The 12,365-nt window shown below is 42.9% G+C and overlaps 1 protein-coding gene across 1 annotated transcript in view; it reads left to right on the forward strand.

The window, feature by feature from the left end:
* Ccdc83 (coiled-coil domain containing 83) overlaps nt 1–11,954 on the forward strand; it is a 39,041-nt gene extending 27,087 nt beyond the window's left edge. Inside the window, exons 8-11 of the mRNA XM_021168112.2 lie at nt 5,967–6,088; nt 7,280–7,359; nt 8,885–9,066; nt 11,789–11,954. Coding sequence (XP_021023771.1) covers nt 5,967–6,088; nt 7,280–7,359; nt 8,885–9,066; nt 11,789–11,953 — 549 coding nt within the window. The 3' untranslated portion in view covers nt 11,954. The remainder of the gene's footprint in view (nt 1–5,966; nt 6,089–7,279; nt 7,360–8,884; nt 9,067–11,788) is intronic.
* The last annotated feature ends 411 nt before the right edge of the window (nt 11,955–12,365 follow it).

Consider the following 12,365-nt stretch of genomic DNA (forward strand, 5'->3'; position numbering starts at 1 on the left):
ATTTTCTTGCATTGCTAGAAATGTTAAATACGTTGAAACTCTGTTCATGATCTGTGTCCTTAATACACAAAGTGGGCTATATATTTTTAACTGTTTGTCTACAGTGCCTGAAAAACAATCTTTGTTTATGAAAAAGAGATATTAAATGAATGAATGTTGAGGAATGCCTATGAGTATAGATATACTTACTCGTTGAGGGGATGAATCATACACACACACACATACACAAGCATTTCATTTTAATTTAAGGCACTTACATTAAACTGTGAATTATAATGTGTCTCAAGATGGCAAACTGCATCTTGTTCTAAGGGAGAAATAAAATTATACAAATACAATAAAGAGACTGTCTGCAAAGATAACAGGTATAGTAGAACTAGTAGGTGAGGTTTCAACAATTAGCTGACACACACACACACACACACACACACACAAAACAGACAGGTGTGAGAGCCAGCTGCAAGCTGCAAGCTGTTGGGTGAAACTGGCAAATACCGTTTGTCCAGATGTTCCATGGAAAGGGCACACTGTTTGGGAAGCCTTGGGGATCCTTTGCTCAGGGTCTGTGTATGCTGTAGAGCATAGGGATGCAAGAGGAGCAGAAAACAAGTATTTGCCACCGTCTCCATCAATAAGAAGCATCCCTGGGATTTCCCTTACACAGAACAAAGCAGTTATCCTCCACCTAGGAGCTTGCAGGCTCTCTCCCAAGAACGCTGAAATCATCTGATGATACACAGTTGCTTGCATAGATGTGAGACAATTATATGCAAAAAAACAGTATATATTTCTAATTGTAGCATTCATGAGATGACAATGTAAGCCCTTGCTTTCTCAGCTCAAAATACTCCTCCTGCCCTGCCGTGCCTATGTACAGACTTCAGCTTACTCTCTCAGCCACAGGAGAAACTTGGAGTGGAAACAGTCCTACGTATACAGTGGTGGAGACAATACCACCATCCCACTGACCCTCGCTAACAGGACCAGATATGGATTACTAAGAACAACCGGACGAATCTGAAGAGAAAGCCAGGCAAACTGGAGAATAGAAGTGCACACCGCTCCTACTAATCAAAGCCGCTGCTGAAAGACGCTGGTGGGAAATTCAGAAATTTGAAAAGGAGCTTTTATTAATACCAAAAAATTGTGAGAGCCAGTTTATTTAGAAAACAGGATCCCTCAAGGCCAAAATATCAAATATAAAATAGAATGCAGAATGCACTCTCTCGGAGCAGGGCAAGACACATCACTAATGGAGGAGGCACAGCACCCAAGCAATATTAACTCTAAAAAGATAACGCAGAAACAAACATCAGCAGGACAGTAGGGGGGTGGAAATCCCTGTTCTTTTAAAATGGCAAACAAAGGAAGGCGGAACGGATGAGCAGGAAGCCGGCACTGGCGTCAGTAAGGACATTCAGTGGAGAATATTTTTGAACTTGGAATTCTATACTCCACTCAACTAAAGGGCAAAAACAAAGCAAAAGCAAAAAAAAAAAAAAAAAAAAAAAACTATTCCCAGAACTTCAAGGGCTGGGACATTTACTTCTCAATCATCCTCGGGAATTTGCCTAACATCATACATAACAACACAACACAAGCTAGTATGCAGAGGAAAAAAAAAAAAGAAGAAAGAAACAGGAAACGCTGGCCTCCCCAAAACTCCAGGGAAGAAGTGCCTGAGGATAATTGCGTTGCAGGCTTAAAAGGCATCCAGATTAGGGATGATGTCATTTCCAGGCTCCAAACCCACGCATCCATCAGCCAGCTGCAACTCCATGGAAGCTCACCACAGGCATCTCCAACTCCTGAATTGACAACATCTGCCTCTTTCCCTGAAACTGCTTCTGGTCCCATGTTCTGCCTATCCCACTTAAGGACCCCACCACAGTTACGTAGTCATCCAAGATGGGATTTCAGAAGTCCTGAAGAAATGTCTTTTTCAGTCTCCAAATCCAGAAAGCCTCTACATCCTGTCTTTAACCACTGCTTGCTGGTCTGCCTCTGCCCTACTGCAGGCCCACATTAGCCACATCCCTTCTGTAAGTGATGCCTTTCCTGGCTTTACTACCCTTAAGCCAGACTCTTCCTTCCCCTTTTCCCTCCACAGAGGTCTTCTAGGGATGTAGGCTGGACACACATTGTGTACCACATTGACAGGTTTGGAATCATGATGGGTAATAGCATCAACTTGACAAAATCTGGAATGTTCTGGAAGACATAACCCTGGGCATATATAAGGTGGGAAGACCCATCCAGAATGTGGGAACTATTTCATGGCCTGGGGTCCTAGTCTGAATAAAACAAGAGTAAGCAAGCCGAGCACACCAGCATCCATTGCCCAGCCTCCCTGACTACAAATGCAGTGTGACCCACTGCTCCATGGGCCTGCTGCCATGCCATCCTGACCATGAACACTTGGATCTTCAAACAATGAGCCATAGACATCCTAAAGGCACCCAAGTCAACATGTCCACTGTGGGATGTTAAAGTCCTCATTCATCCAGAAACACTAATAAGAACGTTACTTTTAAGCTTGTCCCAGTCTCTTCCCTGTCCCCCATCTGTCAGAGTAGAGTTAGGGTCTAGAAAACTAGGAGACAATTTCTATACTGTTTCAGCAATATTGTCAAGTAGCTTTACTGTGTGAGAGATGGGTGTTAAGGGAGCAAACCCTTGCACACTAGGCAAGGGTTCGGCCCCCTGGCCCCAGCCCTGGCCTTTTCCCGGGACTTTTCCCTGGCCTTTTCCTTTTAGATTTTTACCTTATTTTTTGCAGTGTTGGTTACTGAGCCCAGAGCCTTGTGCATAGTCGGCAAGAACTGCAGCCCCAGCCCCTGTTATGTTTGGAGACAAGGTTTCTCATCGCCCAGGCTACCCTTGAACTTGTTCTGTGTTCTGCATTCACCTAAACCCTGTCTCAGCCTCTTGAGTAGCTAGGATTGCAGGACTGTGCCACCAGTGCCAGCCTGACAACTGTCAAATTAACTTTGTAAAGTTATGTTAATAAGGGTTCATACCATTACTCCCAAATAATTAGAATGAATTTCCTATTTAAACAAGACTTTGAGATGGAGGTCAGGGATCAGAAGTTAAAGGTCATCTTTGGCTATACAGCAAGTTCAAGGCTAGCCCTGTCTACACAAGACGTTATCTAAAAAATAAAAATAAATAGATAGATAAATAAATAAATAAAAGCTAAAACAAGGGATCAATAATTTAAAACTCAAGGTGGGTTAATAATATAATGTTAGGGGAATTTATTATTATTTTACTAAATATAATAGTATAATCCAATAATAACTATTTAACTCTGGATTTATAAGATGTCACAGATCTTAGATTTAAGGAAAATTACTTTTAAAAAAAAATGTATATTTGACAATAAGAAAGGTTGCCCTGCTGAAGCTTCAAATGTTTGGTTACATTTAGTTTTTTTTTTCTAATTCTTATAATTCACTGGAAAAAAAGGGGGAAGTGTCGAGTTTAATTAACTCACAGAACTTGGAGAAAACGGGCAAAGCATTTTAAAGAAATTCAATAGGTTTAATATTTCTATTACAATAAATTCATTTTTGCATGGTTAAATTTCCTCAAAAATTAATGAAAACCACTTCTTATCATAAGTTCTATCACTACATCCAAGGGCTGCCCAGAAACACACCTTAGGTGATTCATTTCCGTGAGGAAGGTATCTCATGGCTTGAAAAGCGGGGGAACCGCCCACTCATCTTCTCTCCGCAAAAAACCCAGAGCATCGATGTGTGTGAAGATTCAGAGCAGTTTGGTGCATTGCTTTTGCTGTGTGTTTTCATTTGGCATGCTCACTAGGAAAAGGAAGACAATTGAATTTTTCAAATGACGTTCACTCTCTCAGAGAAACAGGACAAGGTGAGACTCCTTCTCTCAGAGAGGGCTTCTAATCTCTTAGGGCTCAAGGGGACTTGCGTCCACTTCAGTCAGGCCCCTAGGTCCCTGGCTGACGGAGTGTGACTTGTCTGTCCTCATCTCCAGCAGAACTTCGTAGGTATTTAAGAGAAGCCTGGTTTCCCACCTTTTCTTCCCTTCCCTTCATGCTCCTTACTCCAGAACGCTAAGACGATTATGAGAAGCTACGGGCTTTGTTTGCCTAGTACTTCAAAAGCCAAGAGGATTCAGCAATTAATGCAAACATTGCTGTGCACTCTGAAGAGGGAAGTGATGTCATAAGATAGCCTAAGCCCTGCGCAGGTGCCATGGTGCCAACTTTGGAAAAAGCAGGAGAACTACGCGCTGCCTCCCACGCATGTCCAGCCCACAGCCTTGAGTCTTTCACTTTCCTCTGTGCACAGCCTCTCTGGTGTGTTTCTCATCCTTTGAAAACAAACTTTTCTTTAAGGCATCTAAGGCATCCAGACTTGTAATCAAGTTAATTATCTCTGAGCCTAAACCCCAACCACGGGCTTATTATAGACTTAGAAGGGTTGAGACAGGTAACATTTGTTTTGTCTTCCTTTCCACCTCGAAGCTGCCTGCAGGCTGAGCAATGACACCGCAACGCTCTCTAATTAGCTCTGGCTTTGTTGACTGGGTTAGAAGCTTTGGGGGAAAGGTTGAATCTTGTTCACCTTTGTGTCCTATATTGTGCTGTTTCTGAGGAAGCGCCATTCAGATTTCTCCTCAGTGATGCTGGTCTCTTCTTAATCACTGTTAATTTCTTAGCTCCAGCTGGCTAGCATCAATTGTCCCAGTTAAAGTAAAAGGTCTACTTTCATGGTTCTGGACTCTTGTTAGCCATAGCTGATTGTTCAGCCCCAGCTAACCAGAACACAGATTCTTTTTTTTTTTCTTAATTAGAATTTTATTTTTCTTTTATGTACATTGGTGTTTTGCCTGCATGTATGTCTGTGTGAAGATCCTCTGGAACTAGAGGCACAGACAGCTGTGAGCTGTCATGTAGGCACTTGAAGTTGAATCTGGATCCTCTGGAAGAGCAGCCAGTGCTCCCACCTGCTAAGACATCTCTCCCTACCCCCAACCCTCACCAAGAGCACAGATTTTTAACTCAAAATATGCAACAGCTGTGATAGAGTATTTTCAGGGCTTCCAACCTTCCCTCTGGAACTTCGCAAGTCAGGTCTCCATCTTCTGCATTGCTCCCAATATTCTTTTTTTCTTCTTTTAAGACTTTATTTTTACTTTATTTACACGAGTTCACTGTAGCTGTCTTCAGGCACCCCAGAAGAGGGCATTGGATCCCATTATAGATGGTCGTGAGCCACCATGTGGTTGCTAGGAATTGAACTCAGGACCTCTGGAAGAGCAGTCAGTGCTCTTAACCACTGAGCCATCTCTCCAAGCCCGCTCTCAACATTCTTATCTTCCAAGTTCCCATAGAACGGATCACCAAGCTACACATACTCAATGGCTTTTTAATTCAATGTTCCAAAGGCCTTCCACAACCTTCCACAAAACAGCATGTCTGTCACAGCAATACCCAATGATCCTGGAACCAATTCTGTCCTAGTTAAAGAAGATAATTCTAATATAGGTGCTAGTAGAAAGGGCTTTTAGTCATTTTTTTAAAGTACCACCATACATACCAGTTATTCCAGTGTGTTCTCATTATCTTATTTATTGTTGCCTTTAGAGCAATCCCCATTCACTGGCCAATGTGCCATATTGCTAAAGTGAATTTTGTTTTCCTATGTCTGCCTCTGCTCATTTCTAAGTTCAGCCATGCTTCAGGAGTCTTGAAAAGGACAGTGACCACTCTGTAATAATTGCCTGCCACGCCTGTCAGTGACCCAGAAAACAGTCCCATCATCCCTTCTTAACCACAGAGGGACCAGGCAAACCCCATAATAAACAGTAAATGATAGCTCTTCCCTCAGGCAAATGTCCTTTCAGGAGTTGAGTTTGCTAAAGAAGGAGTCACTGAATGAAGCCAGCAAGTACTGACACCCATCCCCCTCTTCCACCAACAGATCACAATTCACAAGAAGGAAGTTGAAGAACTGGAAACCTCTATCCATCTACTAGAAGAGGAAAATTTGCTGCTTATTGACCAGTTAATTAACTGCAGACTTGTGGATCTCAAAATACCCAAGTGAGACGCTCCCTGGTGCCATAGCAGTTAGCATTTGGTGTGACCAGAATACCGTGGTCAAAGTTGTTAAATTTCTAGAAAGTGTTTTGTAGACATTATATCTGTAAAAAGTTGGTGGGATTTGTTTGTTTGTTTGTTTGTTTGTTTGTTTTGCTTTGTTTTGTTTTAGAAAGGTCATTTATCCAGAAGGCACTTGTCATCCTCGTACTTAGGAAGCTAACACAAAGGGATTCCTAGAAATACAAGGCCAACATGGGATACATAGTTCTTGGTCAGTGTGGGCTACAGAGTAACGCTCTTAAAAAGAAATGCATAGTTCTTCAGTACTTCCACTAGATGGCAGTAGTCAAAATTCAAGGAACTGACTGGGGAGATGGCCCAATTGAAAAGCACTGGCTGCTTTTCCAGAGGACCTGGATTCAGGGCCCAACACACACACACACACACACACACACACACACACACACACACACACACACACACACACTGTGGCTCACAACCATATGTACCTCTAGTGCCAGGTGGGCTGATGCCCTCTTCTGGCCTCTGTAGGTACTGCACACATGTATGCAGGTAACTTACAAGTAAAAATAAATAATTCAAAAACATTAACAAACAGTAGTAGCCTGCGCAGCAGCTACAAATATGTAGAAACACTGTGTGCATGTGCTTTAAATAACTTATATGTATTTTCTTCTCTTCCTCTCCCTCTTTCCCACAATCCTCCTCTTCACATTGAACCCAGGACCTTATACATGCCAGGCAAGACCTCTAACACTGAGTTACACCCCGGCGGTATTTCTTACGAATTTTCTTACTGAGAATCCACAATGATCTAATTTGGTATCATTCCTACTGTCTTTCTGGAACATTCCCTCCCCTCGTACTCTTCCTGGGAAACTCCTGGTTCTACAAGACTCTAGTCTGAGTTTATCTCCTCAGGAAAACCTTCCTTGTCCCCAGACTATCTCAAGGGGTGGTTTTTCCTGACTCCCAGAATTTGCACTCTATTCATTACACATCTCGCTAAGAACTGTCACTTTGGAATTCTGTAGTAGTTTATCATTTCAACAAGCCTGAAAAAGCAGGTCTCAGTTTCCCATTCTGTCTCCATACTCAGGGGAGGAATAGGCGCTGGTTAACACATGACGCAGTATTTATCAACTGACAAACTGCTATTTGTACTTTTAGGAAACTGTACATTACTCAAGCAGCTGGGCTACAAGTGACACCCGAAGACGAATCTTTAAATTTGGCCGAAGCAGACACAGGTACAATTTGCTCGTGGAGAAAATTACCCTTGCCTTAAAGCACCGCAGCCTGAGCACCTGCTATGGGTAGGCATCCCTCATGCAGTGCTTGGCTCCTCTCCGTCCTCCTCCTCCCGCAGCACCTGTCCTCCTCTTGTCTCCTGTCTGCTGGCTCTTCCCTTCTCTTTTTCATCCCTTTCCTTTCTCTTCCCCTCCCTTCCTTTTCTGCCACGCTTTTCTCCTTTTTAAGGTACTGCCAAATAGTGCAGGCTAACCTCAAATTCATAATCTACCTGCTTCGAACTCCCAAATGCTGGCATTACTGACACGCGCTGCTGGACCTGAGTTTTAATCCCCTTTTCTGTCAAGCTTGTCGTGTTTTATAATGAATTAGGTAGATGCTTGTAGAGAGGGATGGGGTATTGCCTACACTGTCATAGTTTGGGTAGCGCTTTTAACAAACAAAATGTCAGTGTACCCTAACCAAGCCAGCTCAGTCAGTCAACAGGGACTCAAGTGAGGATCTGAAAAGAAGAAAAACTATTGGACAAAATTATAACATGACTCCAGCCCGTACTGAGGCTGGAGCCGTTTTCTTTCTCTCTGGCCTGCTTTTATATCATTCTAGGTATATTCAAAAACTATGGTCGGTTCTCAGATCAAAGACAAAGTGATCAAGCGAAGTAGTAAACAAGAAGATCACACAAGAAAGCAATCAAAGTCGTGAGCTCAGGGATCAGGCAGGCGAGCACGTAGATAGTAAGCTAAGCCCCGCGGTTACTGTTTCTAATATTCCTGTCTGAGCCTACTTCCTTGTCCAAGCCCAGTGACAAATGCCAAATTCCTAGAAGCAGCACCACAGCACCCTTAATTCCCAAAAGCTCTCCACAGTACCCCTTAATTCCCAAGTGTTTATGGTTAATGTTAACTAGAAGGAGGACATAGAATTGTTTCCTAAAATGGAGCCACCTCTTACTTTTATATTATTTATTTATTTGTTTATTTGGTTTTTCAAAACAGGGTTTCTCTGTGTAGCCCTGGCTATCCTGGAACTCACTCTGTAGATCAGGCTAGCCTCAAACTCAGAAATCTACCTGCCTCTGCCTCTTTGATTATTATTTTATTTATTGTTATTTTATTCCATACTTTTCCCCCCTTTAAACACTTTGGGTTTTGTGGTAGCAGCACTAGGGACTGGGACTATGGATGCTTTGGTATCATGGTATTGATTAAAGTAAGCCATCCCTTTAGCCCTAAATTTTACATTCCTCAGTTCAAAGTTCTTTCAAATAAAAGACATGACTAGCTGGGCAGTGGTGGCGCATGCCTTTAATCCCAGCACTGGGGAGGCAGAGACAGGTGGATTTCTGAGTTGGAGGCCAGCCTGGTCTACAGGGTGAGTTCTATGACAGCCAGGGCTATATGGAGAGATCCTGTCTCAAAAACCAAAACGAAACCAAAACAAAACAAAACATGACCAATGACAGCATTGTATTTTGTCATCTGCTCAAAATGTTATCTATTTATTTCTATGCCTTAACCCCAGAGGAGAATTTGCCCTCCAAAGAGGGGAGTGAAGACATGTTGGACCTATTACTGGGGAGCAACGATGGCACTAGCAGCCCAGAGATTCAGCCCAAGAAGACAGCAAGTAAAGACGGCTCCAACCCAGAGATGGAGAGCTCCATCACCCAGTACTTACTGCATGAAGATGAACAGGATTTCAAGGTGAGCATCAGGAGACCACAGTTCCGACTAGAGTGTCAGTGTCTTTAGTGCTGGCGGGGGTGGAGTGGGGTGGGGGCGGGGATCTGAACTGCAAATACTGAAACTTTAATTTGTAATTCTTCCCAAAAGTAGCTTCCCATTGGCCTGTCCTGGGGCAGTGTTCACTCTCACTAGCTACAAGGTTCATTTATAGACCTTTGTTACTAAGGTGCTGCTTACCTGTCTTTTGGTACATAGTAAACTATCGTGAGACCTGGTGGTCTAAAACAATACTTTGTATTTACTTTTAGGCTTCCATTACTGGGATTTGGGGAATGGCTCCCCTGGGTTCTCACCTGGGCAATCACAGCCGAGTGCTCACTAGGGCCACCCTCATGTGAGGCTGGGATTGGGGCAGAAGGCCCACCTCAAAAGGGTGGGTATGATACTCCTACGTCATGCAAGTTGATGATGGCTACACCAAGGTCTTGGTTTTTCTTCACATGAGCCTCTCCAGAGGGTGCCTTGAGCATCTCTCTGTTAAAGGACGGTGTCTGACTTCTCAGGGCGAGCAATCCCAGTAACAAAGGAGAACAGCTCTGTTGCTTGGAGGCCACATGCTGTCACTTTCATCATATATTCTACTGGTTGATCTAATCGAGCATGAACAGTGCTCGATGGAAGAGTGCATCTTGATGGAAGAGTGTGTGAAGGTGAAAAGACAAGACTCGGGCACCCCAGTGGAGTTGGATATACATCAGACCATCAGTGTAAAACGCCCTCCACCACGGGATCCCCAGAGTAGCCAGTCTACCATTTAGAAAACTCTCTTTTGTACATATCTACCCTTTCCTCTTCTCATACTGACCAGACCTTAAAGGTTCTAAAACTTAAAGTCTGGTAGGAGAGTAAAGGCTGTTTAAAAAAAAAGAAAGAAAAAGAAAAAATGGAATAAGTCGTATTAACTAATAATTCACTCCAGCTACCATCAAATGATTATTCCTTTACTTAAGATAGACTCACCCTCCGTAGCCCAGACTAGCCTCAAGGTTTAGAGATTCCTTCTAGGCTGGCCTCAGACCCATGGCTATCCATGTGCTTCTGTATCCTGAGTGCTAGGAATTTGCAGAATTTCTTTTTTAAAGCTTCACTGAATTTCCAATTCTTGTAGGGTTAAGGGTTCATCAAATACAGTCAAAGGACAACTCCAATTGTAACCCATCTTGGGTTTTTTTGTAGACTGAACCCAAGGCCTCTTACATACCAGACAAGCACTCCACCACTGAGCTGTACTGCTTCAAGTGACCATTTAAAGACTAAAACCTGGGGTAACAATATAGCTCCTAGGAAGCTTGCCAAGTGTGTAGAAGGCTCTTGGTTTGGTTCCCAGCATTGGGAAAAAGAAAGAAAGAAAGAAAGAAAGAAAGAAAGAAAGAAAGAAAGAAAGAAAGAAAGGAAGGAAGGAAGGAAGGAAGGAAGGAAGGAAGGAAGGAAGGAAGGAAGGAAGGAAGGAAGGAAGAAAGAAAGAAAGAAAGAAAGAAAGAAAGAAAGAAAGAAAGAAAGAAAGAAAGAAAGAAAGAAAGAAAGAAAGAGGATGGATGTTCTAGTGTTTTGCCATTTAAATGCCCAAACACCACCACTTGCCTGGAATCCTGACTCCTGGCCCTTTATGCTGACATCTGGCCAATCTGTAGACAGCAGAGCTCAAGCCGTACGCCCCCGGGGTTAATGCAAGGTATTCTGTGAGCATTGATGGAGGGGCTGTGGTGGCCATAGCATAGAGCATGTCGGGATCCATTCAACTTTGTGTTCCTTTGAAAACTACATCCAATGGTAAGTAGTTTGAAAGACAAGGCATTGCCTCCTCTTCTCACTCTTTTAAGTTCCCATAAATCCTGGGCACCCTGCAACACACCGGGTACCCACTATGCTTGGGAATTTCAAGAGAATGGGGGGCTAAAGTCTCAAAGGAGGCATTACCGAAACAAATCAACAATTACCATATAAAGAGGGGCCACATAATTTATACTGTCCCTCACCAACACTGTTTATCATAGCAGCCCAGCCCTCCATAGGCAAAGGGAGCATTCCAGAAAGATTTGTGTGTGTGTGTGCATGCGCGCTGTGTTTTGAATTATTGCTTACAAGTCTTCCCAGGAAGGGCCTGAGAGTTTGTAGCTGCCTAGAGGATTTTACAGGAAGTAACTTTCCAGTTCTTTTCATTGACTGACTGTACTTTGGCACAATGGGATATACACTAGCTAAAGAGTGTGTGAAAAGATCTAAATTCTTGGACAGGTTGCTCACGGATTGCATTATCTAGTCTAAGTAGCCCTTGCAGGATCCTCCCAACTACTTTTGAATAATAATAATGTGCTGTGGCTATGCCTTGGTAAGTCAGGGACTATATACATCCTTCATCAACAACTATACCTTCACCATCAAAGCAGCCCCCAACATCCCCACTAGCCAGTACCCTACCCACCTCAACGCCCTATAAGACCTCCAGTCTGCCCTCCAGTCTGGTCACTGGGAGATCTGTCTACTATAGCCCTCAGGGAATATAAACTTGAAAAGTACATTTTTTAAATTCTGCTCTGGATTTTCTATTCCATTTATGATACTACAGTCACATGACGAGTATGGCAATGAGCTCTGTCAGGTGAAGGCCAACCCAGGGAAGAGCATCTCATTTGTCACACACACTTGCCAACTACATCTCCTTCTGTCTCTTTGCCCACAGGAATACGTAAACTTGGGCCCACTGGCATTGAAGCTAATGACTGTACAGGGCAAGAAAATGCCCATTCATTTTCAAGAAAAGGAAATTCCAGCTGAAGTTTATGAAGACATGCAGAGGAACCCTGAGAGCCATATCACACATAAGCTGATGAAGACATTTATTTAGGCCTGGGAGCCACACCTTTCTTTATAAATTCTTTGAGAATTAAATGGCCCAAGTTGTTCACTTTCCTCACACAGCCATCGTTAGCAAAGCTGGCGTTTCTGATGGTTGTAATTACCTTTAAAATCCTGGCTTCAGCTATCAAGCTATTTGATATACCTGCCCATCATAAGTGACAGAAAACACACTGCTTTCTGTACTTATATATTTAAGATTTCAAATCCTTCTCATTTGAAAGTTCATGGAATCACTCATGAACCCAATATAGAGTCATTGTTAGAAATGTTTTTAAGAGATTTTAGGGTATGTATATCATTGTCTACTTCCCCCTCTGAGTACTAACTGATGATCACTGTAATGTAAACCTACCTTTTATCCTATTTATAATGTGAATTAGTTTATCTCTTGTTGAGAT

The sequence above is a fragment of the Mus caroli genome, unplaced genomic scaffold (assembly GCF_978045245.1).
Source record: "Mus caroli unplaced genomic scaffold, Mus_caroli_1 scaffold_8, whole genome shotgun sequence".
Taxonomy (NCBI): Eukaryota; Metazoa; Chordata; class Mammalia; order Rodentia; family Muridae; genus Mus; species Mus caroli.